This window comes from Tiliqua scincoides, chromosome 3, assembly GCF_035046505.1.
Source record: "Tiliqua scincoides isolate rTilSci1 chromosome 3, rTilSci1.hap2, whole genome shotgun sequence".
Classification (NCBI taxonomy): domain Eukaryota; kingdom Metazoa; phylum Chordata; class Lepidosauria; order Squamata; family Scincidae; genus Tiliqua; species Tiliqua scincoides.
In genome coordinates this window covers 26,732,513-26,760,463 of record NC_089823.1, presented here as the reverse complement: position 1 = coordinate 26,760,463, position 27,951 = coordinate 26,732,513, and the positions used below count along the sequence as shown (strand labels likewise).

The 27,951-nt window shown below is 43.6% G+C and overlaps 1 protein-coding gene across 1 annotated transcript in view; it reads left to right on the top strand.

The window, feature by feature from the left end:
• Positions 1 to 8,130: 8,130 nt before the first annotated feature.
• The window catches only part of KATNAL1 (katanin catalytic subunit A1 like 1), a 43,824-nt gene continuing 24,003 nt past the window's right edge, over positions 8,131 to 27,951 (top strand). Inside the window, exons 1-5 of the mRNA XM_066620027.1 lie at positions 8,131 to 8,325; positions 17,144 to 17,319; positions 21,860 to 22,020; positions 23,292 to 23,457; positions 25,740 to 25,867. Coding sequence (XP_066476124.1) covers positions 17,158 to 17,319; positions 21,860 to 22,020; positions 23,292 to 23,457; positions 25,740 to 25,867 — 617 coding nt within the window. The 5' untranslated portion in view covers positions 8,131 to 8,325; positions 17,144 to 17,157. The remainder of the gene's footprint in view (positions 8,326 to 17,143; positions 17,320 to 21,859; positions 22,021 to 23,291; positions 23,458 to 25,739; positions 25,868 to 27,951) is intronic.

Below are 27,951 nucleotides of genomic sequence, written 5' to 3'. Positions count from 1 at the left end.
AATTGATTCTTTTGAAAATGTAGGCCACAACCTTGCCACAGACATGTCACTTGCATCTGCTACGTGTATAAATAATCCTTTTATCATTCTTCTCCTTTTATTGTTACTTCAATGTTCAAAAATAATTCATCAGGGTCTAAATCATATGGAAAACACTTTTAAGGGTTGCAGGTTGCTTTCAAAGTCTGTGTAGCAGAAGCTGAGAGGTGATGGATTCTAGGAAGTGTTGCCAGATTATCAATTTGAAATCCTTGTCTCAAAACCTCAGCACATTGTCTGTTGAACCTTGACTACTGCATTCAGGCTCCACATCCTTGTTTGTCTACATTTTATCCATATTCAAGGACAGGTTATCACCGTTCAAGGTTACATTTTGTTATAATAAATACATTTTCAAAGTTATACATAAATCCCTGGTGTGATTCCAATCCAGGCCTGCAGTGGGCTACCTCTTAGTCAGAAGGAAGAGAGGAAGGGAGAGTCTGATGAATTCACTGTGCTTGACTACTACATTCAACGTTTTTAATTTTTTTGTTCAAGGCCCTTGCACAGGGGCAAAAGCTCCTACACCCCTCCTCTTAAAGACCCCAGGCAAAACCAGAGACACCACATCTGCAAAATAGCTAAACTAGCGAGCTGGGAAACCAAAGCAATAGACAGAAAAAATAGGGTTTGTGCCTGCTCCAGGAGGTCAATACAGGGAGGGTTGTGGAAATAACAGGAGAGAGCTCATTGCATAGCTTTTATGCAACTGATGTAAAAGCCCTTTTTCACACCCGAACAGTTCTTACCTTGTATAAAGTTGGAACATGAACCAGGACTGGAAAAGATTATCAAAGTGGGTGTGGGTGACAATATGAAAAGAGAGGGTCCCTTTGCCATGCCTACTACATATGATAACAAACTACTTCAACTATAAACGAATTAGGAAATAAGTACAGCAATATCTTAGCTTTTATACACTTGCCTTTTATCACTTTGCTCTTTCGGCCATTTTTACTTATAACTACCAATTTTCAGTTATAATAATTAATAACCAAATTTGTCCATGTGCTCTCCTCTTTCATCCAGTTTCATCCAACCTTCCATGACATTTATCAACATTCTTATGTTTTTCTTTTATTTCTGTTTATTTAGATTTTGCATGCCCCCCCCCCCAGCATTATGGGATGGTGGAAAGAACTTGAGGCATAGGAATGAGAGAATTTCATTAAATTCATAATGGGATTTTGGGTGAGTGAAGGATCACCCTGCAGGAGGTTGCAAAGATGCTATCTTAATAAAGAGAGGCTTGTATAGGAATCCTGATTAGCTGCAGGACCTAGCCTGGGAGCAGGAAATATTAAAATCTGGTATCAAGAAGAAGGGCTCTTCCTTTCCAGCAATGTTAATTAGCCTTTCCCTGATATGCTAATTCTAAAGGTGCACAGATTTCCACCTTTACTATGTGACAGTGAAGCATTCAGCAATGCAGCTCACCAACCTGCAACCCAGTGGTACAGTACAACATCAATTTTCTCCCTCACCTGTTGTTCCATTCAGTGCAAGTACTGATAAGTATTTTCTTATTGGTGGTGCTGCAGATGTGGAATGCTCTCTTTGGAGAACTTTGCCAAACAACACTCTTATTACGTTTGAAAAGATGGGTAAAATTGAATTTATTCTGCCAGTCTTTTGAAGACAATTAGTGCTGCTACTGTCATACTGCTATCATGCTTTTACATTAGACATTCTGTTGTTGAGACTGTTTATAGTAATGTTTCTCATGCATCCAGCTAACATGATAGATTTTGCTTTCCTTTTTTCTCTGCCTTGAAAAGGGCCTGTGATAACCTGAATGGAATCAGACATTTAAAAAGGCCTAACTTAATAGTAAATATATTTCTTTTTTGAAAAACAGCTCTAAGAAGCACTTATTGGAAATCTATTCCATTCGTTACCATGGAACAAATCATACTTGAATTTTAAAAATTATTATTCTTGGAAAAGTACACTATCCAGAACTTTACTTTGGGTCTGACTTATGTGCCACATTCTAGAGTACGTGTACCAATCTGTTATGGGGTTTGTTCTCCTGTGCAATCCTCAAAGTGCTGAGAAAATGCAAGGCCTTACATATCCCTATACAGTATATGTATACGTATACTATACGTATCCCTATACAGTACAGGGCCACGTGAAGTTCTTCTAGGATTGGTTCACTGTCAAGCTTCTCCAGCACAGTCAGGCACTCAATGTTGTTCAGCGCTTCTGGAGAGAAGGTGGAGTACCTCAAGACATGAGGGATGCAAACATCATCACGCTGTACAAGAACAAAGGCGACAGGGGTGACTGCAACAACTACCGCGGCATCTCTCTCCTTAGCATTGTAGGAAAGCTGTTTGCCCAAGTTGCACTTAAGAGGCTCAGGTACTTGCAGAGACCATCTATCCAGAATCGCAGTGCGGATTCGGAGCCAACAGGTCCACCACTGATATGGTATTTTCCCTTAGACAACTGCAGGAGAAATGCAGGGAACAATGACAGCCACTCTTTATAGCCTTCATAGATCTCACGAAGGCTTTCAACCTAGTCAGCAGGGACTGCCTCTTCAAGATTCTCTCCAAGATTGGATGTCCACCCAGGCTCCTCAGCATCATCAAATCTTTCCACAAGGACATGAAGGGCACTGTTGTCTTTGATGGCTCCACATCAGACCCCTTTGACATCCGAAGCGGAGTGAAGCAGGGCTGTGTTCTTGCGCGAACCTTGTTTGGGATTTTCTTCACTGTCCTGCTGAAGCAGGCCTTTGGAACTGCAATAGAAGGCATCTATCTCCAGACCAGATCAGACGGAAAGCTCTTCAACCTCTCCAGACTGAAAGTCCAAAGTCCAGCTGAAATGCCTGTGTGACTTCCTCTTTGCCGACGATGCAGCTGTCACTACCCACTCTGCAAAAGATCTCCAGCAGCTCATGGATCATTTTAGCAAGGCCTGCCAAGATTTTGGACTGACAATCAGCCTGAAGAAAACACAGGTCATGATTCAGGATGTGGACTCACCTCCCTGCATTACAATCTCTGCGCATGAACTGGAGGTTGTCCATGACTTTGTGTACCTTGGCTCAACGATCTCCAACAATCTTTCTCTCGATACCGAGCTAAACAAGCGCATCGGTAAAGCAGCTACCACGTTTTCCAGACTCACAAAGAGAGTATGGTCCAACAAGAAGCTGACAGAACATACCAAGATCCAAGTCTACAGAGCTTGCATCCTGAGTACACTTCTGTACTGCAGCGAGTCATGGACTCTTTGCTCACAACAGGAGAGGAAACTGAACGCTTTCCACATGCGCTGCCTCCGGCGCATCCTCAGCATCACCTGGCAGGACAAAGTTCCAAACAACACAGTCCTGGAATGAGCTGGAATCCCTAGCATGTATGCACTACTGAAACAGAGACGCCTGCGTTGGCTCGGTCATGTCGTGAGAATGGATGATGGCCGGATCCCAAAGGATCTCCTCTATGGAGAACTCATGCAAGGAAAGCGCCCTACAGGTAGACCACAGCTGCGATACAAGGACATCTGCAAGAGGGATCTGAAGGCCTTAGGAGTGGACCTCAAAAGGTGGGAAACCCTGGCCTCTGAGCGGCCCGCTTGGAGGCAGGCTGTGCAGCATGGCCTTTCCCAGTTTGAAGAGACACTTGGCCAACAGACAGAGGCAAAGAAGGAAGGCCCATAGCCAGGGAGACAGACCAGGGACAGACTGCACTTGCTCCCAGTGTGCAAGGGATCGTCACTCCCGAATTGACCTTTTCAGCCACACTAGACACTGTTCCAGAACCACCATTCAGAGCGCGATACCATAGTCTTTCAAGACTGAAGGTTGCCAACTAACTAACTAACAGTACAAAACTGTATTTCAGGGAACTTGGCACAAAAGTTTCTAACGAATTTAATAAGCCTATATAGACCAAAGTACATGTGATGTAGGAGTTCCATGACTGAATGTCACTGGCTTTTTTAAAGTTTAAAAGTAGTGGTGGGCGGAGAAAAGAGAGGAAAGGAATTGGCTCTAGACAGTGACACTGGTCAAAACATGAAACAGACAAAATATAAAATAGTCTAGCAAAAGATCATAACAAGAGTTCAAAATATAATATTACAACATCATATCAAATCAGATATGTCTAGTCTAGCATTTTCATAAGAACATAAGAACATAAGAACAGCCCCACTGGATCAGGCCATAGGCCCATCTAGTCCAGCTTCCTGTATCTCACAGCGGCCCACCAAATGCCCCAGGGAGCACACCAGATAACAAGAGACCTCATCCTGGTGCTCTCCCCTACATCTGGCATTCTGACTTAACCCATTCCTAAAATCAGGAGGTTGCGCATACACATCATGGCTTGTACCCCATAATGGATTTTTCCTCCAGAAACCTGTCCAATCCCCTTTTAAAGGCGTCTAGGCTAGACGCCAGCACCACATCCTGTGGCAAGGAGTTCCACAGACCGACCACGCGCTGAGTAAAGAAATATTTTCTTTTGTCTGTCCTAACCCGCCCAACACTCAATTTTAGTGGATGTCCCCTGGTTCTGGTATTATGTGAGAGTGTAAAGAGCATCTCCCTATCCACTCTGTCCATCCCCTGCATAATTTTGTATGTCTCAATCATGTCCCCCCTCAAGCGTCTCTTTTCTAGGCTGAAGAGGCCCAAACGCCGTAGCCTTTCCTCATAAGGAAGGTGCCCCAGCCCCGTAATCATCTTAGTTGCTCTCTTTTGCACCTTTTCCATTTCCACTATGTCTTTTTTGAGATGCGGCGACCAGAACTGGACACAATACTCCAGGTGTGGCCTTACCATCGATTTGTACAGTGGCATTATAATACTAACCGTTTTGTTCTCAATACCCTTCCTAATGATCCCAAGCATAGAATTGGCCTTCTTCACTGCCACCGCACATTGGGTCGACACTTTCATCGACCTGTCCACCACCACCCCAAGATCTCTCTCCTGATCTGTCACAGACAGCTCAGAACCCATCAGCCTATATCTAAAGTTTTGATTTTTTGCCCCAATGTGCATGACTTTACACTTACTGACATTGAAGCGCATCTGCCATTTTGCTGCCCATTCTGCCAGTCTGGAGAGATCCTTCTGGAGCTCCTCACAATCACTTCTGGTCTTCACCACTCGGAAAAGTTTGGTGTCGTCTGCAAACTTAGCCACTTCACTGCTCAACCCTGTCTCCAGGTCATTTATGAAGAGGTTGAAAAGCACCGGTCCCAGGACAGATCCTTGGGGCACACCACTTTTCACCTCTCTCCATTGTGAAAATTGCCCATTGACACCCACTCTCTGCTTCCTGGCCTCCAACCAGTTCTCAATCCACGAGAGGACCTGTCCTCTAATTCCCTGACTGTGGAGTTTTTTCAGTAGCCTTTGGTGAGGGACCGTGTCAAACGCCTTCTGAAAGTCCAGATATATAATGTCCACGGGTTCTCCCGCATCCACATGCCTGTTGACCTTTTCAAAGAATTCTATAAGGTTTGTGAGGCAAGACTTACCCTTACAGAAGCCATGCTGACTCTCCCTCAGCAAGGCCTGTTCGTCTATGTGTTTTGTGATCCTATCTTTGATGAGGCATTCCACCATCTTACCTGGTATGGATGTTAGGCTGACCGGCCTATAGTTTCCCGGGTCCCCCCTCTTTCCCTTTTTAAAAATAGGCGTGACATTTGCTATCCTCCAATCTTCTGGCACTGTGGCCGTTTTGAGGGACAAGTTGCATACCTTAGTCAAGAGATCTGCAACTTCATTCTTCAATTCCTTAATAACCCTTGGGTTATTCCTTATTTCCTTTGGCATAGGCCCATTCTAGTAATGAATATGTGATGTTCTTTTTCTCTTTTGTTCTGGCTTTTATATAATTCATAATAATAATAAAGTGGCACTGGTAGAGGGCGGGTTTTTTTTGCCTCCCATGCCATTTTCCTGATTAAAGCAGCCAACAAACATACTCAGGAAGAAATACAGGCAGGACTTTTAGTATCCACTGATTTGATTAGCCACTGATACCAAGGTCTACCTTTAAATACCTTATAACATGGAAAAACGCACCAAAACCCAATTTCCTACCTTCACGCAGTTAAATAATTATAATTTCATTCCATTACATTCAATTTTTCACCCCAGCTAGTGGCTGAATGCAGTATAGCATCTATACCAATGCATTCTGGGGCAACAATGGAGGAAGAAACAAAGAAGCGGGTCTTTAAAGCTATTTTTCCATTTATTGCAATCCACTGATTTTTTTTAATCCTCTGGGAGTTCCATAACAGAACCTGTACAGACACATGCAGATACCTATGGCTTTCCCCAGTGAAGCCACCCTGAAAGATGGAATTCCAAACAAGAAAATGGCACAGTGGAAAAGGGTGATGCACCCTCTCCACCCGTGTCACTGCCCTAAGCTAATTTGCTCCCTTGCATAGCTGCTTTTGTCTTTTACACTTTCAAAAAGATACCAGGGGATCCATTTGCAGATCTTCTGGGTTACATGTGGTTTTGCCCTACATTGCAGCCCCTCACTGGGAGATGACACACTTAAAAAAGTTCTGGAGTGATTACTAATAGCAATTACATTCTTATTTAGCCATTATTAGGCCCCAATGATGGTCAACAGATACTTGATTGGGAAAATTATCATTTTAGGCCTAGAGCCTTGAAAGAATCCTTAGCTACGAGTTACAGTGACAAATTACTTCTGAGATTTTCATTGCAATTTTCAATACAATACCAAAATTATAGTGCACTTTGGTTGGCAACCTTCAGTCTCGAAAGACTATGGTATAAGCCTACAGCACCCGGTATTCCCAGGCGGTCTCCCATCCAAGTACTAACCAGGCCTGATCCTGCTTAGCTTCCAAGTTCAGACGAGATCAGGCATGTGCAGGGTTGCTGTTGTTCATTCAAAACCTTAGTCTTTCATGTTTTGCAAATGTTCAGTCCTCTCCAACTCAATAACTTAAATTTTTCTCCAGAGTGCCCTAAGCTCCTTGAATATATTCAGGTTGCCAGATTTCTTACATTCTCTCTCCAGAAAGCCAATTTTGCTTTTAAACTCTTGAGATTAGTCAGACTGCATCTTCCGTGGGTTCTCGGAAACCCAATAAAATGCTGCCTAATTACTACCTTTGCAGAGTCTCACGAGTGATAGCATTTGTCTTTGGATGGTCATTGTGAACAATGAACTCTTCTTAGGCTGGAGATAAGCCTTTTTATTATTGAAATCTGAGCTGTGTAAAATTAGTTCTCTAGTGAATAACCCAAAAGCATATTGTGTGAGGAACAACTCCGTTTACTCTTTGCAGACAACTGCAAGACTGATCAGACATAAGGATCTCTAAGCAGTTGATACCACCACGATAGACAGAAATGCCTGATTTATTTTCTCTTCAAAAGGAATGCCTTCGTTTCCCAACTCAGCAAATTAACTGCTCTTAAGTCTCATCAAAATCAATATGCGCTTATGGCTGCAATCCTATTCACTCTTACCTGGGAGTAAGCTCCATTAACTATAATGAGACAAATCTGAGTAGCGAGGCATCGGCTTGGTATATGTTAGCACTGATGAATGGTTCCATTTTTTTTCAGTGGGACTTAAGCCATTTTAGATAACAGTGCAATCCTATGCATGTCTACTCAGAAGTAAGTCTCTTTAAAGTCAATGGGGCTTACTCCCAGGAAAGTGTGGATAGGATTGGGCTGTAAGTCTCTGCCCCAGGAGTTTACATTTCATAGGTATCCCCTCCTTTCTTCCAGCAAGGACTCACAGCCCAATCCTATGCATGTCAACTCAGAAGTAAGTCTCATTAGAGTCAATGGGGCTTACTCCCAAGAAAGTGTGGATAGGATTGGGCTGTGAAGCATCCCTATATTGAAGGGTCCTGCGCCTGCCTAGGGAGGAGGATGCTGAGGGAGCCCATTGAAAGCACCAGGAGTTCTTGGCCTGCGGAGGATGCAGGGGAGGAGCAACAGGCGCTCGAGACACGCCCTTCCCCTCCGTCTCCATGGCAACCAGAGCAGCAGCTGCTGCCGCGCGCGCACACACACCAACGGGCAGCGGGAGCCGGAGAGCTGCTCCCCCCTCCCTTCCCTCCAGCGCGCGGGCGCGCACACACACAGGGCCGCGGCCCCTTCTAGGTAACAGGCCGCTTGTTCCATCCCTCCCTTGAGCATCCTCGGCTGCCTAAGGTGTGGAGGATGCAGCGCACATCCCTCCAGCCAGGTAGCGTTAGGACCAGCCGCGGCGCTTCGTAACGGACGTTACTCCACAGGTAAGCCAGTCAGAGGGGCCAGATAGAGAGAGAAAGGGATTTTTCTCCGCGCGAAGCATGATGGGAGATGTAGTTTTGCCGGCCGTGGTTGTGCTTGGTCGCCCATGGAGACGCGGGTCGGGAAGAACCACTCATCCCAGCGAGCTTCGGGATCACAGATTCTTGGTGCCCTGTCTTGGAGGGGGTGGGAGGGCTGGCTGGAAGAAGGGACTGAGGGACAAGGGTGGCAGCAGCAGCTGTCTGGGGGTAAGAACATAAGAACAGCCCCACTGGATCAGGCCATAGGCCCATCTAGTCCAGCTTCCTGCATCTCACAAAGGCCCACCAAATGCCCCAGGGAGCACACCAGATAACAAGAGACCTCATCCTGGTGCCCTCCCTTGCATCTGGCATTCTGACATAGCCCATTTCTAAAATCAGGAGGTTGCGCATACACATCATGGCTTGTACCCCATAATGGATTCTTCCTCCAGAAACCTGTCCAATCCCCTTTTAAAGGCGTCTAGGCCAGACGCCAGCACCACATCCTGTGGCAAGGAGTTCCACAGACCGACCACATGCTGAGTAAAGAAATATTTTCTTTTGTCTGTCCTAACCCGCCCAACACTCAATTTTAGTGGATGACCCCTGGTTCTGGTATTATGTGAGAGTGTAAAGAGCATCTCTCTATCCACTCTGTCCATCCCCTGCATAATTTTGTATGTCTCAATCATGTCCCCCCTCAGGCGTCTCTTTTCTAGGCTGAAGAGGCCCAAACGCTGTAGCCTTTCCTCATAAGGAAGGTGCCCCAGCCCCGTAATCATCTTAGTCGCTCTCTTGGGGTGGGCCACAGGGGTGGGCCACAGGAGGCAGCAGGCTGGGCTGCACCCACATAATGGTGCAGAGAAGCCCCTCCCCTTCAGGTGGCTGCAGGTTGGAGGCCTTGTCAGTTGGAGCCGTGGGCTGCACCCCTCCACCTGCTTCAAGTGGCATATGGCAGGCAGCCCAGCTGGGGGATGGAATGAGAGGGCTAAGCAGGGACGTGCAGTGGATGGGGAGGCAGGTGAGGCAGAGCCCCACAGGAGTACAGGAGCCCAAGCACCCACAACCCACGCACTTTGTGCCGATGCTGTGTACCTTCATAGCAGCAATGTTAAGTGATAACTTTCATGGGTGAAAGAGACACTGCCAACCACACACCACAGGCAGAGGGTTTTGTATGACCTCAAGCACAATACTTTTCAATGGAGACACTTCACATGTTCAGTACCATGTCATCATGATGAAATATGGAATGGTGGTTATGAATCATTCATGAGTTGGTTGTTTCTGCATCCATGCCAATGATGTGATGTCAGCGTACTTTGAAGTTAGCTGTTTAAAACTGGCTATCTTGGTTTCCCTGAAGGACCAGGAAGACATGGCTGAATGTGCTATGCATGTCTGCATTTAATAGGGATCTATGTGTGATGCACTTGGTAACATGCATGAGTTTGTATTCCAATGTGCACAGTTGCCTGTGAAAGACAGAGCCTATTGGATGTGTGTTGGATTTGTCCCGAACATGCAAATTGTAATTTTTCAGATCCAGCATATGCTGCAAAAACAATTATTGTAAGAATGTCAGGTTGGTGACAGGAAAATGACCTTCTTGTAAGAATCATGAATTTCTTGTTTGAGTAAGCAAGAATTTTCACAGTGGGCCACCCATGAAGTATGTCACACTTCTTAAAGCTTATTTACATGCACACACCCTGCTGCTTTCTCACATTTTAAGTAATATTTAAGTATATCCTTTGTCAGAATGTTACTACTCTACTCTTGGTACCATAAGTGCCCTTTATGGTAAGTGCAGAGCTTACCTCAGAGGTTGAGGGCAAAAATAAAGTGAAATCAGGAGTTTGGGCAATGTAAAATAGTGAGCTGTACAACAGATTGGGATATTGGTGAAGACAGTACTGCCAAGATGGGCATGCAAGACCAATGGGTTAATATCTTTCATGACCTCCTTAGCTTATCTAGTACAAGATTTTTAAACCATTGACTGGAACAGCAATTCTTTGACAAGCTTATCTCTGAATTCTTTTATCTATGATCCAAGAATGCAGTCTCAAAGCTATCTTACAAGGTCATTGATTAGCTGCATGAATTAAGTGTGATGATACAATAATAGAATAATGTGAAAGCTGTCAAAAGAACATAAGAACAGCCCCACTGGATCAGGCCATAGGCCCATCTAGTCCAGCTTCCTGTATCTCACAGCGGCCCACCAAATGCCCCAGGGAGCACACCAGATAACAAGAGACCTCATCCTGGTGCCCTCCCTTGCATCTGGCATTCTGACATAACCCATTTCTAAAATCAGGAGGTTGCGCATACACATCATGGCTTGTACCCCGTAATGGATTTTTCCTCCAGAAACCTGTCCAATCCCCTTTTAAAGGCGTCTAGGGTAGACGCCAGCACCACATCCTGTGGCAAGGAGTTCCACAGACCGACCACATGCTGAGTAAAGAAATATTTTCTTTTGTCTGTCCTAACCCGCCCAACACTCAATTTTAGTGGATGTCCCCTGGTTCTGGTATTATGTGAGAGTGTAAAGAGCATCTCCCTATCCACTCTGTCCATCCCCTGCATAATTTTGTATGTCTCAATCATGTCCCCCCTCAGGCGTCTCTTTTCTAGGCTGAAGAGGCCCAAACGCTGTAGCCTTTCCTCATAAGGAAGGTGCCCCAGCCCCGTAATCATCTTAGTCGCTCTCTTTTGCACCTTTTCCATTTCCACTATGTCTTTTTTGAGATGCGGCGACCAGAACTGGACACAATACTCCAGGTGTGGCCTTACCATAGATTTGTACAATGGCATTATAATACTAGCCGTTTTGTTCTCAATACCCTTCCTAATGATCCCAAGCATAGAATTGGCCTTCTTCACTGCCGCCGCACATTGGGTTGACACTTTCATCGACCTGTCCACCACCACCCCAAGATCTCTCTCCTGATCTGTCACAGACAGCTCAGAACCCATCAGCCTATATCTAAAGTTTTGATTTTTTGCCTCAATGTGCATGACTTTACACTTACTGACATTGAAGCACTTCTGCCATTTTGCTGCCCATTCTGCCAGTCTGGAGAGATCCTTCTGGAGCTCCTCACAATCACTTCTGGTCTTCACCACTCGGAAAAGTTTGGTGTCGTCTGCAAACTTAGCCACTTCACTGCTCAACCCTGTCTCCAGGTCATTTATGAAGAGGTTGAAAAGCACCGGTCCTAGGACAGATCCTTGGGGCAAACCGCTTTTCACCTCTCTGCATTGTGAAAATTGCCCATTGACACCCACTCTCTGCTTCCTGGCCTCCAACCAGTTCTCAGTCCATGAGAGGACCTGTCCTCTAATTCCCTGACTGTGGAGTTTTTTCAGTAGCCTTTGGTGAGGGACCGTGTCAAACGCCTTCTGAAAGTCCAGATATATAATGTCCACGGGTTCTCCCGCATCCACATGCCTATTGACCTTTTCAAAGAATTCTATAAGGTTTGTGAGGCAAGACTTACCCTTACAGAAGCCATGCTGACTCTCCCTCAGCAAGGCCTGTTCATCTATGTGTTTTGAGATCCTATCTTTGATGAGGCATTCCACCATCTTACCCGGTATGGATGTTAGGCTGACCGGCCTATAGTTTCCCGGGTCCATCCTCTTTCCCTTTTTAAAAATAGGCGTGACATTTGCTATCGTCCAATCTTCTGGCACCATGGCCGTTTTGAGGGACAAGTTGCATACCTTAGTCAAGAGATCAGCAACTTCATTCTTCAATTCCTTAATAACTCTAGGGTGGATGCCATCAGGGCCCGGTGACTTATTGATCTTTAATTTATCAATGAGGTCTGAAACATCTTCTCTTTTAACCTCTATCTGACTTAATTCCTCGGTTCGTGCCGAGGGGCTGTTTGTGCAGTGGTATCTGCCCGAGGTCTTCTGCCGTGAAGACAGATGCAAAGAACTCATTTAATTTCTCTGCCATCTCTAAGTCTCCTTTTATCTCCCCTTTCCCTCCCTCACCATCCAGAGGGCCAACCGCTTCTCTTTAACAGAGTAGGAATCTTATTCCCCAGATACAGTTTCTGAGTCTCAACAGTCAAAATTCTGCAACATGCAAAGCCAGATTCTACAAGCAGAATGAGTTCATATTTGAATATATAAGAACTGTAACCAGAGAATCACAGTGAATGTTTATTTATTGATTTATATTCCAGCTTTCTCTCTGAAGGGCACCCAAGGCGACTCACAACAACATCAAAAAGCATATAAATTATAAAATGAATAAAAAATGTAAAATACACATATAATGTGCCCTTTTCTGGGTTAGAAAAGTGGCATATAAATTCTATAAATAAAAATGCAATATTAAACCCCTGTCCTTCTCTCCTCAAAAGCTAGGTGAAACAGAAATATTTTTAAGCCTTCCTGGAACTGCTCCACAGAGGGGGCTGATCAAAGATCCTCTGGAAGCATGTTCCAGAGATGCAGGGAAGTTTGATAATTAGAATTTAGGGTATGTGATTGGCACACTGTGGATTGAATTTACTGACAAAAGTGGGCAAGTTATATATTGGTCAGAGTAGTCTTTGTAGATCGGAATTGTAGGAGTTGGTTCTATGCGGAGAGGGAGAAGGGCCAGATTGACATCATCCTATTTCTTAGAAAAAATGTTTCCTGGTGATTTCCCCTGCTTTTTACCATCTAAAGGAATTAACCACTGGTAAGTTAAGAGCAATATGCAGTGGAACAGGCCTGAAGATTGCTCTGAAGCTTGGATCAACAATAGCTCATTAGGCCTACGCCTCAGACCTTCAGCTTCCCAGTTCTAGCCACAAAGTCCCGAACAGGCACCTTGCTTTCTAGATCTAAATGAAAAAGTGGGACCCAATGAATATTTTAAACTATTAAATAGGAGCAAGTTCTCCTAGGTTATGAATGGAGCAAGATGTTGATCTCCTGTACTGTTTTAATAAAGTATATTTACCAAACCTCCAGCCTAGTTGGTTTCTGCAACTGATCTCTTCAGTTGCCAGTTATGGGACCCATGTGATACGGATGCTTGCAGTTTGTGCAGCAGAAGGACCAGTGTGAGAAGTGGTTTCTCTTGCACCAAATTGTTTGAGTGACAAAAGGTGCAACTTACTTGCACTCTAACTGGAAACAAAACAGAAAGTGGGGAAAATGTTGGCAAGCACTGGTACTGAGAAAACTTTGAGTGGTTGCTATGAGAGCAGATGCTAAGATGGACTATTTATTCACACAGCAGAGACTGACTTAATTTCAAAGTGAGAAAGATCTGTAGAACATTCCCAAGCATAGCTGCAGCTCTGCCTAGAAAACATGATCAAGAGAGAGGCCATAGCTGTAGCTCAGTCATTGAGCGCATGCCTTTCATGCAGAAGATTTACAGCCCAATCCTGGGCTTGACGCGCCAGTGTGCACTGTGGCAAATGTGCCATAAGGCACATTTGTGAGGCCTAACGCCGAACCAGTGCCCGTGCTAGCCCAGCGCTGGCCAGCACTGGGCTAGCGCTGGGCGGGCACCCGGCTACCACCACTTGGCGGTTGCATGGACTGCCAAACCGCACAGAAGAATGCGGGAGGGAGGTAGGGAGGAGATGTTCTGGGGAGGGTGGAGGCGGGTAGAGGGTGGGGAGGAGGTATGATTGGGAGGCAGGGGGAGGTGTATCGGAGGGGAGGGAGCAGGGAGGGAGGGAGGCGGAACCCGAGCCCGAGCGTTGGTGTGGTGCTTGCTGCCCGACACAAACACTCTTCCCTCACTGCCGACCTTTTGGTCGGTGGTGAATTGAGTAGCCCCATTGCGGGGCTACTTCCCTTACCTGGGGGAAGGGGACGAAAGTCCCCCTCTCCTGAGGTGCTGCCCACGGCTGCCTGAGGCGCGCAGGATGCTGTGGTAGCTGTTTTTGGTGCAGCCGTGTGCCATGGGAACTCAGTATTGGGCTGCCCGTCTAGCATCTCCAGTCTCAGGACTGGAAAAGATGCTTACTGAAAACTTGGAAAGTCATTGCAGACAATCCTGAGCTAGATGGCCCAATAATGTGATGCAGTAGAAGGCAGTTTCATATCATCACATTTTTTGGGGGATTTGTTCTTCTCATGTGGGTGCCTTAGACCTTGAACTGTCTAGCTCTGCCCTTTAAGAAAAATTGCCTGCATTCTTTGTTATTACTGGGATGTTGTATATGTTGTAATAGTGAATTAGGTCTTCCATATGCCAAAAATATCTGGATGACATCAACCTCCATCCTCCCATTTTCTCTGAAGCATTCTAGAAGGCTTTGCTGTGTCTCAGGTGAATTAATTTGTTTGGATGACTGTCCTAGAGAGAGACCAGCTACAAGTAATTTACAGTTGTCTTTATTAAAGCAAAAGAGCATTGCTAGACCAAAGCTTGCAACACTAGATAGCCCATGTATTGATTATGGCATTTCAGCAAGTCATATTCCTTGAGGACTGGAGTTTCATAAGAACAGAAAGTTGTGCTGTGGTTGTGGGGTAGGTTATTGGAAAGATTTGAAAACCTGCTGTTTTTCTCTGGGTGCTTTGTTTGTTTGGCCGTGAGAAGTTGAATTCATACAAATCAGCTGCATCTAAGTTGAGGGGCGACTGTTTAAAAGCCAAAGTTGCTCCATGGCCACAGGTGTCATTTGACCATCCAAGAGCAAACCTATGTCCCAGTGAACTCTAAACTGTGAACTAATGGATTATTGCTGCACCCAAAGCAAGCTGTATAATCAATACCAGATCTGCTTTCCTAATGATTAAAAGCATCTTGTCTAGATGAAGTCTCAGCTTGTTTGCCTACATCCAGTCCATCACTGACCTCCAGTATTGATTCAGGAACTTCCACCATTGCCTCGCTGGAACCTGATGGAAAGGAGAGATAGTGCTGGGTTTCATTTGTAATACCTCCTATAACACTGCTTCCTATAACACTGTTTTGTTATAGCACTCTTTGTCCTGGTTGTAATTTTCAAGTACTATAAAAAAAGAAGTTTAAATTCATAAATCCATCCAGAAGTTGGGTGTTAAAAAGTACAGCAGTCTGTGCTATGTGTTCAGTCATTAGAAATTGTGTATTTGGCTAGTGCTGCATCAATGATCAGGGCTGGCCTTAAGAGTGTAGCATCCAATGCAAAATATTTTTGCATGGCCCTCCACCCCCATGCCCCCCCCCCCGTACTCAATAGAATGAACAGCATCACCACCAGCTGCTTCTGGGGGGTGGAGCAATTTCAAGCCATTCGGGTGGCTGGGTGAGCTGTCCAGTGGCAGTACTCCACTTGCTGTGCTCTCCTTGTGACACCTTAGCATGGAAGATTCCATGCTGGAGTGTCAGCTACATAGTGAGGTATTGCCTGCAGGTTCTCCACTCCCTGCCCAGTGTGGGGCCCCTCTGGGTACATGGCCCAATTTGGTCAAACTGGTCAAATTGTCCTAAGGCTGACCCTGCCAGTGTCAGCACAGGGCCACTTGCTTGCTACCAGGAAATGCCTTGGGAGAGGAAATGAGCTACACTTTCTACCCTAGATGTCTTTTCAATACTAAGCCTGTGGTTCCCAGGAATGAGTCACAACCTGGCTCAGCCTCCAGGGAGTAGCTCTTCCCATCATCTTCCACCATCACCATGTGAGAGGAGTGATGGCAGTGGTGGTCAATTACATAGCAGGCTCCAACCTAATGTACTAGTGGGCAAAACTTTGATTTTAGGAGCAAAGATGTCCTTGCTAGGATACCTAGTAATAATGCATTGAAACATCTCAGAGGTGTACTAAATGGAATGGAGGGTCAATAGGCTAATAGTGGTGGATAGGTTTTGAACTTCAAATTTGCTATGCACTAGTCCTTTCTCTAAAGTGGCCCATTGTGTAGACCAAGAATACCTTGAAGAAGCATAACCTAGCCCTGCGGTTTTCAAACTCTCCGGGAGTTTGAAACCTGCAGTAAGTCTTTGTGGGGGGGGGGGGGGAGGCAGCAGGGGCAGGGGGAAGGCAGCAATGTGATCCCCAGGATCATGTTGCTCAGGGGGCTGCAGGGACTGGGATGCACTCTCCAGTTCCTGCAGCAGCCGTCCCTGTGTGTGGGGAGCCCTGCGCGAGCGCCTGCAGGGCGCCCCAGGTCAGGGAAAGGGAGAGTGGAGCGATCTGCTCTGCCTCCGCAAAAGTGGAAGCAGAGTGCAGTCACCCCACTCTCCCTTTCCCTGACCTGGGGCGCCCTGCAGGCGCTCGCGCAGGGCTCCCCACACACAGGGACGGCTGCTGCAGGAACTGGAGAGTGCACTCCAGTCCCTGCAGCCCCATCAGAAGGGAAAGTGGAGCGATCATGCTCCGCTTCCGGTTTTGCAGAGTGGGGCGCAATCGCTCTGCTTTCACATTTCCTGACCTGGGGAGCACTTCCGAAGGTTGTGCAGGGCTCCCCGCACCCCAGGGAGGCTGCAGGAGGCTTGGGCAAGTGCACCTAAACCCCTGCAGCCCCCCTGAGCAGACTTCCCCCTGTCTCCTGGCTGCCCCCGCCCCTTAAGGGGGCAGAGGCCAGGACCAACAGGCTGGGGCGTCGCGACACCCCATTTTGAATACCACTGACCTAGTCTGTAGGCTATAAAACATGAACATTCCAGGCTATCATCCATGTGGTGCTGGAAGTGTTGAGTTTCAAAGCAGTTAGCTGGAAGTATGAAAATTGTATATATCTTGAGTTACAGACAAGTTTTTTCCTTAGTGAGTTGTTTTATACTGAGTGATATGAGAGTTTTTCTTCTTTATGATTTCATGTTATACTGTAGGTTTCTGAAAGAAGATGAATTTGGCTGAGATTTGTGATAATGCTAAAAAAGGGAGGGAATACGCACTTCTCGGGAACTACGACTCTTCTATGGTATACTACCAGGGTGTCATCCAGCAAATTCAGAGACACTGTCAGTCAATCAGAGATCCAGCACTGAAGGGCAAATGGCAACAGGTATGATAAAGTGGTACTTGTTGGCATTTTGTGTGTGGCAAAATTATGGTGCTTAGTTTAAAACTTACGTTATACATAGCAACTCTAGTGGTAGTTAGATTGCAGAGTATGAAAGCTTTAAAACAAACAATGTAATACATTACAGTACAATTGCTTTCATCAAAAAAAGCTCTGTCCTTTGTGAGAAAAAGCATTGCAATATTAACCAATCAGGAATGCACTTGGCTACAGCATTCACAAAATGACTTTAGCCACAAGTCAATGAAAAGTTGACTTTAGTCACATCAAACAAAAGAAATGTTACTAGTTTCCCAGAAATCTCTTAGTGTCCTAGCTAAATTTGCATCGGTTGGTATGAATGCCACTACAATGAGAGCTCTATTTCTTATTTCCCTAGGTGATGGTGGTATCCAGGGCATAGATTTATGCCTATAGTTCCTATAACCAGTTGGTGGACACATTTGGGAGAAGATGCTCTTTCATTTGTCCTGGGCCCCAAATTAGAAAACAGAATTTCATTTCAGCAACTTCTTTACATGCTGTGTGTGGATTCTGCTAAATTTAACTTCATAGCATTTAGTTGAGATTTATGGGGTAATTTTTCCCTTTCGAAAGAAGAGTTTTTGAGTCTAATGGAATCCACTTTTAAAATTAATATGCAATCTTTTGTCTTTCTGGATAAATATTTATCAACTGCTAATGCTTCATACCGACATATTTCAAAGAAAGCATCTGCATTACCTCTTCCTATCTTCATGCTTTCCTGATCAACCCTTTTTCCTGTGTATAGCTTCAATGCCTTCTTGGTAAAAACAGTACTATACTGATAAATTAGTGAATGAACTCTGTAAAATTGCCTATTTTTGAAACTCTGTTTTGCATGTTCTTCATCTTGATCTTACCTAATGAGCAGGAAGCTATGGCAGACAAGCTTGATTCACTGAAAGCATTGACTTAATGCAGTTGCTATGTGATATGGTCAGAATATTGTGGCATACTTTTGATAGTCATTTCTTAAATGTTGAATTTTATCTAGTATAACTTTGGTTGATATCAGTTATACAGTGCTAGTTATACCACTGAGCTAGAAGAAAGCACATGCCATATTCTGGCTTCAGTTTAAGGGGCCGCAAATATTTACCTTTGGGGCCCACGATTGAACCTGATGGGGCTTACTTTGGAATAAACAGGATTAGAGTTATTGTGCAATTGATTATCTTTCTCAGTCATAATTCTAGGTCATAATGTTTCTTTCTGAATTGAATCATCAGATGCATTAAACAAGAATTTTCTTTTTTAAATTGGCATGCTTTTCAATGCTAGAACAATAAGAATCCTTTTAATTTTAAACAATAACAAAAGTATCAAGATTGATCTCCTTTTAACATTTTGCATCTATTTAATATTGTTGTTGAAGCACTGATACTGTCAACCTTCTGAATATTATCATTTATCCTGTCCATATTACTAAGATAACAGTTGCCTATAGCATTATCATAACTAGAGCATAGGTTTCTCCTAACTTACACATTATCACTATGCTTCTACTACTGCCATGTAGATTTGGACTGTCTTCAAAAGGTATGTTCACAAAGGTTGTCTCGCACTATATGCAAGTAGTCCCAACCCTTCTTGTACATGTAATTGTATGGACAATGCAGCATGTCAGCTGAGTGATCATGGATGCAGCCAACAGCAATACCCATGATTGTGGGAATGCTTCTTCCGTTTGCTGTAAACATGGGACTGCCAGCTGGGTTTGTGTGTGTGCCTAGTTCACACATTACTTTGTCCTCATAAATGCATATTCAGGGAAGTGATCAGGATGGCTTGTATGTTTATGTGAATGGCACGTTTGCGCCTCCTTGGGAGGAAGCTGGGCCAGGGCTCACAGGTGCGCCGGCCTGTGGAGGCTGACACAAGCCTCCACACCGGCTTCCTTGGCGAGCCTTGCGTCGGTCCAGCTGGGCTGACGCAAGGCTCTGGGGTGGGCAAGGAGCAGGCGGAGGCGTTCCTGGGTAGGAGGAGGACAGGCAGTGGGCAGCCCCAGGGACAGGCAGGGGGAGTGGGAGGCGGGGCTGGAATCCAGCATGCTGAATCCCAACCCTCATTCCCTGGAAGTTTGGAGTGGCGTGAAGCCGCTCCGCTCTCCTCGGACTTGTGCTACCTCAGGAGGTGGCGCAAGTCCAAGGTGACCCATTGGGGGAAAGGCGCCTTACCCTGATGTAAGGGAAAAAGTTTCCCCTTGCATCTGGCTGAGCCACCTTGGGCTCCTATCCTGTGCCAGATACAATGCAAACCTCTTGACTTGCCTGTTCCAGCGCAAGGTAGGATTGCGCCCTAAATGTGTTTAAATTTTTTTGTGAAGCAATACTTCAAAATCTGTCTATTACATTTGGGAGCCATATTAATAACTGTGGATTAATACATTTATATAACATATGTGAGTGTAATATCAGCATAATTTTCTATTTTTCTAATGTTTGTAAACATTAAAAAAATAAAGTGTGAGCTGTGCTGTAGACTTTCTGTTTATAATGCTTTGATACTGTTGGGAAAAAATAATTGAGCATTTTAAAGGTCAGGCATTCTTTGATCACAACAAGAGCTGATACCTGTTCCCATAGCTTTGCAGGTGATAGCTGAACATATGATGCAGTGCAACTGCACTGAATACCTTTTAATGAGACTACTAGCTCTAGCTTACTAGTTTAAACTAGTAAAAACAATGGAGACTTTAGAATTGGTGAGAACTGCAGCTTATTTATTTATTTTGTCCATGAGTAATGCAGCACATAGTAGAGTTTATGTCACTGCTATCAGAGCTAGCAGACATATTTTGCATCTTTGTCATCACCATTTGGCCAGTTTTCAGTATGAGCCTAAAATAGTTTACTTAAAAAAAAAAAGTATTACCACCATCATACATGCTTGTTTTGGAGAAACATGTAAGCAAAAAGATAGGCTTCTGCCCCTTGGAACTTAAATAATAGTGATTGCGACCCACTTCCTGTTCGTGATTGCTAAACCAGAAGTGGGTTGCGATTGCTATTTTTAGCTGTTCTGAGGCTTGGGGAGCCCTGCTGAGGGGTCTGCAGGCTCCCCTCACCCTCTGGAGGGCCAGTGCTGCCAAAGGTAAGTTAAAAAAAGAAAGCCTTTCATCCCTGGCAGTGATGTGATTGTGCCAATTGCATGAATGCCTTTGCCATTGCCCCACCCCTTAAGGGAGCAGAGATGGCTTCCCTGGCTGGGGCATTGCGATACCCCAGTTTTTGAACCTCTGGATTAAGGGAACAAATAGAATCAGAATTGAGGAAGGGGGGAAGCCCCAGTGCTATTGAGTAAACTGACCAATTGAGAATATACTGTATATCCCAGCTAACAGTTCACATGGGAGTATTAGGGAGAATTAGTAACTGTCCTATTAGTAGGGCCCAATCCTATCCACTTTTCCAGTGCTGGTGCAGCTGCAGTGCAGCCCTGAAGAAAGGGAACAAACATCCCCTTACCTGAAGGAGGCCTCCCTGGCTACCCCTCTAACACAGGATGCAGTGTATGCCCCATTGGCATGGCTACATTGGCTCTGGAAAGTTGGATAGGATTTGATCTTAAATCAGTGGTTTCCAAACTTTTTAGCACCATGACCCACTTTTAAAAATGACATTCTGTTGCGTCCCACCCAGGTTTACCAAACTATAAGAAAGATTAGAAAGAAATATTTTATTTATTTATTTACTTACAAGTAATAATAAGCAGAAAAGAGATCCTCAAACATTATCTCCCTATATTTACACATACTTGTAAACTACAGGAGCTCAGCTCTTTGCAAGGCAATTAGCAGCTGCAGTCTCTGATTTTTGAATAGCCTCAGGGCTTGAGACAATTACTTATATGAGCTTTCCATTACCCATTGGCAACCCACCAAAAATCAGTCCTGACCCACAGTTTGAGAACCACTGCCCTAAATGCATGAAGCACCTACAACATCTGGGCAAAATATCATACATGTGCAAATGAAGAAATGCATGCTGTTGGGCTATATGGTTTCTTTCCAACAAATCATATATGTTAAGTGTTTTTTAGTGTGTACTCTCGCTTAATAATATAAGGAGGATAGGTCTACACATGGCTAAAAGAGATGACGATTGTGTACTACCTCCAGTTTCAGCAACAGTATACCTCTGAATGCAGGGGAGCAATGACAGAAGAGAAAGTTTGTGAGCTTTCCATAGGCAACTGGTAGGCACTGTGGGAAACTGGTTGCTGGATTAGATGGGCCCTTTGGCTTGGTCAAGCAGGGCTTTTCTCATGTTCTTAAGAAATGCCTTTCTGGATCATATCAAGATCTACATATATGTCCATTTTGAAAACGTGCAGGTGCTATGCAGTCTACCAGAAATTGCCCAGTAGTCCAGCTAGTGGACTGCAATCTACTTTCATCCCTCCTTTAAACAAAATGCTAGTAATCATGACTCCCCCTTTTTAGTGTTTTGTAAATTAACATAGTAGAATTCTATAGGATAATCTATTTATCTTCAAGGTTCGGCAAGAATTATTAGAAGAATTCGAGCAAGTAAAGAGTATTGTCAACACTTTAGAGAGTTTTAAAATAGACAAACCTACGGATATCCCTGTATCTTATCAAGATGAACCATGCAGGGATCCAACTGTCTGGCCACCTCCTGTTCCAGCTGAGCACAGGTAACTAGGTTTAATGTATTGATTCAGTTATTATCAATTAGTAGTTGATTCAATTTTAAAATTGGTTCAGATTAACCAATTGAAGCTTGCAAGACTAAGAGATTGAACATACTTTCTTCCTTGTATTTTTAACCTGCTTCTTTAATCATGTTTTCTTGTTTGTAGCCGTATTTTGAAACTATTTCAATTAAGACATAATGCCAGAATGTAGTTTGTGCTAACCAGACCATGGTTTGTTCTTCCAAATGTACAGGCAGTCCATGGTCTAGAGTGGCTTTTCTTTGTTCATTTTCCATGTACCTATGAACTGTCATGCCAAACCCTGGTTCATAGAACCAACTATATTTTCTGATTTTGGTGACTCATAAATTCTAATCTATCAATTCAAAAATTGTACCAAACCATAACTTAGCTTCCTTAATTTATTGTTTTGTGCGAGGTCTGACTCTGAATTGAACCTCTTCCATCAGTTGCTGTGATTGGTCAGTCTTTCTGGTTTTCCGTTGATTGTGTTTTTGTTCAATATCAGTGGCTCTGTTTCCACAGTTCAACAAACTTCTTTGGCTTGCGTATCTTATTCGTCTATCAGATTTTGATCCCAGACAGGGTTCTTTCAAGGGTTAAGCTAATATTCCCAGTTCCCCAAAATCTGTAGTCTTGGGTTAAAAAAAAGCTTTGGCGCACTTTGCAGACAGAATAATGAGACCCTCCCATAACATTAGAATGAATTAAAACAGTGTTTCTCAAACTGTGCGTCAGGACCCACTAGGTGGGTCATGAGCCAATTTCAGGTGGGTCCCTATTCATTTCAATATTTTATTTTTAGTATGTTAGACTTGATGCTTTTATGGTATGTAACTGCATTTGGGGAAATGTTACAGACCTGTATTTTTAACAAGCTACTATGTATATTCTTTTAACAATGATAGTAAATGGGGCTTAATCCTGGGTAGAATTGCAGCCTAGGATTGTTAAAAAATTTTCCTGCTTGATGTCACTTCTGGTCATGACATCACATCCAGCGGGTCCTGACAGATTCTCATTCTAAAAAGTGAATCCCGGTGCTAAATGTGTGAGAACCACTGAACTAAAAGGTCATGTAGTCCTCCTCTAAAATATGGGCAGGTTTGCATTGCCCCCACCCACAGAGCAAATTATGCAATCCAAACATCAACCGTGAAATCCATTCACCCCAAAATTGAACGGAAAAGCACAACAGCAAAGGGTCTTGTTTCTCTTAGTATGTTGTGTCTGTTTTCTTTGTTTGACAGAGTGCCACCTCAGATAAAACGACCCAACCGAGAAGTGAAACCTCTGAGAAGAGAATCGCCAGGATTGCAGCGGGGACCTGTGGGAAGAGCCCAACCGATATCAAAAAATGACAAGCCTGCCAGTAGCCGAGAGAGGGAATCTAAAGGAAAAGGAAAAGATGAGAAGGTAAGAGACAGGTGGTGTGCCTTTCCCCCCCCCCCCAGAAATGAATTGTATCTTAAGCATCTGCACTGATGTTCTTCCTGTGTTACAAATAACACATGAAGAAGTTCTCTTTTGGGATAACTTCATATACAACTGTTTTCCTGCATTGATATCATTGTATGTAATTAATGTATATGTATCAAAAAAGGCAACTCCTTTCTTCCAATATTTTCAGCTGGCTCAGCCACTGAGTGACAAAATGTTAACGGGTGTTTCCTCTGGGATTATCATTTTAATAGTACTCCTAAAGGAGGTCCACCAAATGAAAAATTATTTGTTGTACGAAGGATTCAAGCTTATCTTTCAATTGAAGCTTTTATTCAAGCAATTTGTTCACTAGGTGGCAGAAAGAAAATAGCTTATGCTTAAGATAAGAGTAAGAAATTGATTTTGAAATGTGCATGGTCTGAGCAGCTGCACTGTAGTAGTAGTAGTAGTAGTAGTAGTAGTAGTAACTTTATTGTCATTGTGCTACAGCACAACAAAATTTATGCACTGGGAAATTGCATTGGTGTTGTGTGGCCTGCCCATTGAGCTGCTGTGGGGCACAGACTGTGGATTCGAAATCCAGCTGAGAAGGCTTCAGGCCACCCTGTGCAAGTTAAGCTGCTTTCCCCTGTTTTCTTGGCTCTGTAAGGTTCAGCATCTTTTTGACAAATGTTCCTGGTCTCAATGAAATGTTCAATTTTACTTTTCTATGCAGAAGGAAAGGTTGATTGGAGACTCCTGAATGACACTTCCTTTTACTCACATTTTTTAAAACAGTGGGTTTGGAAAGAAACCAGAAAAGCACAAGCTGCTCCCAAAAGGGCATGTGAATAAATTGCTACAAGAGAGGTTCCATAAATCTATGCACCCTCCTATTCCCTTTTTCTATTGCTCTCACATGGCAGCTGTGCCTCCCAATTCCCAGACTGCCTCTGTTCTCTTTCTCATTAATTCCTAAGTATCTAAAGGCACAATCTTGTTTGGAACAGGTATGGAGAGAGAAAATTGCCTCTTAATTTTGCATAGCTTGCTAAAAAAATTCCTTTGGTTGCTTTTCTGAAGTATTTGTATGAACAGTGTGAACTATGATGGTTGAAAGAGGCCACTGGGTTGGAGATTGTCCTTTCTGATCAGTTTGGATCAGTAGTTATAGACATAACTTCATATCTTTAGCATATTTTTATTCTACCTTTCCCACTAGGAGATCAGAGTGGCATACAGGGTTCTTCTTCTACACCCATTTTATCCTCACAACAAGTTTGTGGTTAGCTTGAGAGAAAGAGAAAAAAATAGCTGGCCAAGGTCTCTAGTGAGCTTCATGGCTAAGTAATGTTGTGAATGCAGGTCTCTCCAGGTATAGTACTATAACCCCTTTGTAGGCCTTATTGGGAGTTGGCTTAGAATGCTTGCTAATTTTCAAATATTTAACTTTGCATTCCTCATTGTCTTTGAGACGTTCAGTGCAAATGTACATGGGGCCTCCAATTTCATCTAAGCACTGAGTAGGTCCAGACCTCTTGAACTTCACCAGTATTATAGGAGTCACTGCTCCCAGACTATTCACTGATGTCCCCAGCTGATCACAGCTGACTGTCATTGGGGATTGGGAGACCTATATCTCCAGGCATTTTCTCACATTGCCAGTGTCCTCACTTGTATGACTTAGGACTTTCTGCAGGTGACATGTTTGATGTGGAAGCAGGTACAGTGCCTTCGGTACCCTTAGTAATACAAAAGGTACTATGGTGGAGTAAAGAGGGACAGTTGGTCTCCCCCTCCACTAAATATAGGAGGAGCACCACTTTAAAAGGTATCTCTCTACCTAGTTGGTAGGGACATAACTATTGTAATTAGTTGATAGTCCTAAGAATTCTCAGTTATCAATCCCAGTTCCCCCACTCCAGTTTTTTCCCAATGTTTAAGTTAAATATTTGTTCACTTATTTTGAACTATGAAAGTGGTTTTTTATTTTTTTATTTTCTTGGCTTAATGTTTTCATATCAGAGTTCCTCCGCCTCACATCTCTTCTTTACCTTTCTGAATGCATCCAACCTTTATTTCATTAGTTTAAGGTATTATGACAAAGCAAGTGTAAACTAGACAAATATTAGAGTCATAGAAAAGAAATTGTATTCAAAGCATATGAAATCATATTCAAGAAAAGAAAATTAAATGTACCTGTAGAATTGTTTTAAATGTTCAACTAATTTATATATTGGTTTGTTTTTGCTTTTATCACCTTTGCAATGGTATAGGGAAAGAAGATTACTCAGGATGGTGCTGGTGATGGTGAAATTCAGAAATTTGATGGAGCAGGATATGACAAAGATCTGGTTGAAGCACTTGAAAGAGACATTGTTTCAAGGAATCTAAGCATTCACTGGTACAGTGCCTATTTTGTAAAGTGAGAGATGCTGGAGTTCATATCTGCCTGGTTGCCATTCCCTTGAATCATAAATGTGTAGGGAATATCTGTTATTTAGTAGTACAAGTGCCTCCTGCTCATTTGACAGATTAGGGACGGGAGCAGTGGTGAAAAGTGGAAACGGTTGAAAAGCAGAACCCAGTCATTTTTTAGTTTACAAATGTTGCTTCCAATGCTTTTTTAGCTAGCAGATTGCAAATGCCTTACTTATCTTGCAAATTCCTGCTGTCACACAAAGATTTCTGCAAACAGACTTTCATTAATGCCTTTGGGAATAGGAAGAGGACCATAGCTAAAGTTGGTGTGCTCTCTTTCTTTCTTAGTCACCATGTCATATGCACATCAACATGGGGGAGGGCAGTTTTATGTTTTAGAACAGCAGAGAGGGGTTGCAAGAGCGGAGCATGCATTGAATGGATGACTTCTGGGTATAATTGAAATGTGTTGAAAGAACGGATCATCAAAAAGTGCATCGTCAGAAAGCGGGGGATACCTGTAAGTAGTAACTGCATTCTGAGAGTCATTACTCTGTGCATTTTGGAGACAGAGGTCATTCCTGTAGTCCAGAAAGTGACTGATTTCTTATTAAAAGTCAGAGAAATCGGAGGCCAAGCCTTGAGGAACCTTGGCTCAAATTAATCTCAGATAGGCACAATGTCTGGCAGTTGAAAATATTTAGGGGAGTTTGTGAGATGAGAACACATTCTGTTAAACTGGAGACAAGGGATGATGTTCACTGGAATTTCAGATTTGCAGACTAATGGTACAACAAGATGGCTTTTCTTCATATCAGTTCATGAGAGTGTTATTACAAGTATGCAGTTATGAAGTTTTTCATTTTTATTAATTATTATCTTGTGGAAGAGGGTGACTTTATAAGAAATGGAAGACCAAGTCTTGCATTAAAGGTGCTGCTTGAAAACACACTTCTGGAAAAGCCACTACACAGCAGTGGCTTATATGGTAGCTATAACATTTGAAAATGTTCTCCAAGTGGGTATCTCCCGTTTAGTAGAAAATGTGTTGTTCCAGTGTGGAAGATCTTCCAAATATAGTGAAAATCTGCATGGAGAATGGCTCTTTCATGTTACTGCCGTAATGTGGAGCCACCAGAGCATGGGAGCATTTCCAACAACTTCTGCATGATAGACATATTGTAAGAATTCTCCAAGAGGTTCCTGTCTAAATACCACACAAGCATGGACATAGGGAAAGATTTACAAGTGTTTCAGAGGAACACCACTTTCATTCAGAAGTTTGTTCAATTCTCCTTTTACTGTTGAGGTGCTTTGAGGTCCATGAAGGCATTTTCCTTATCTTTCCTTCCCTACCCTATTTCTAAAATGAGCCCCAGCCCACCATGACCACTATGAATTTTGGTTTATCTAGTCTAAGTTGCAGATGCTGTCTCCATGTCCATCTCCTAAAATCTGATCATTAATGGCTTTATCCATTGGAGCACTTGGGCTGAATCCTATTACATCCTCCCTCCCTAAAACCAGCAACACCCTTATAATTCTCTGCAGTGTGCAAAACCATTGCCAGCTCTAGGACTTTTCCAGTTTTGCTGGTTCCAGAGGTGAACATATTCCCACTTTCTTCTCTTTGGCCGAACTAGCTGTTCAGCCTAGAATTGAGTGATAAGAAACCATTTGTAATCTGGGGAGTCTATAGAAATCTGACAATTGTCCCTGTCCAATCAATAGATGCACCAGCTCTTATATCATGGTAATTGCCATGTTATTAGTTAGGTGATGGAGACTTGCTAAATCAGACTGCCTTACCCACCCTTGTAGCTAGCCTTCATGGCCAAGGCGGAACTGGTACCTGTGTGTCCTAGTAAGCTGGGCTTTCTGTTCTATTAGGAATATTTTTGAATCACAAAGCAATATTTTCATTCTTAAACTGTACCATGAACAAAATATTAATTATAGGCACACATAGAAATGTAGAACAACACCTGAGCATTTCAAAATTGCTGCCTTGAGAATCTTGACTTCAGGAAACCTCTTCATTTGAACAGACTGTCATAGTCATTTAGA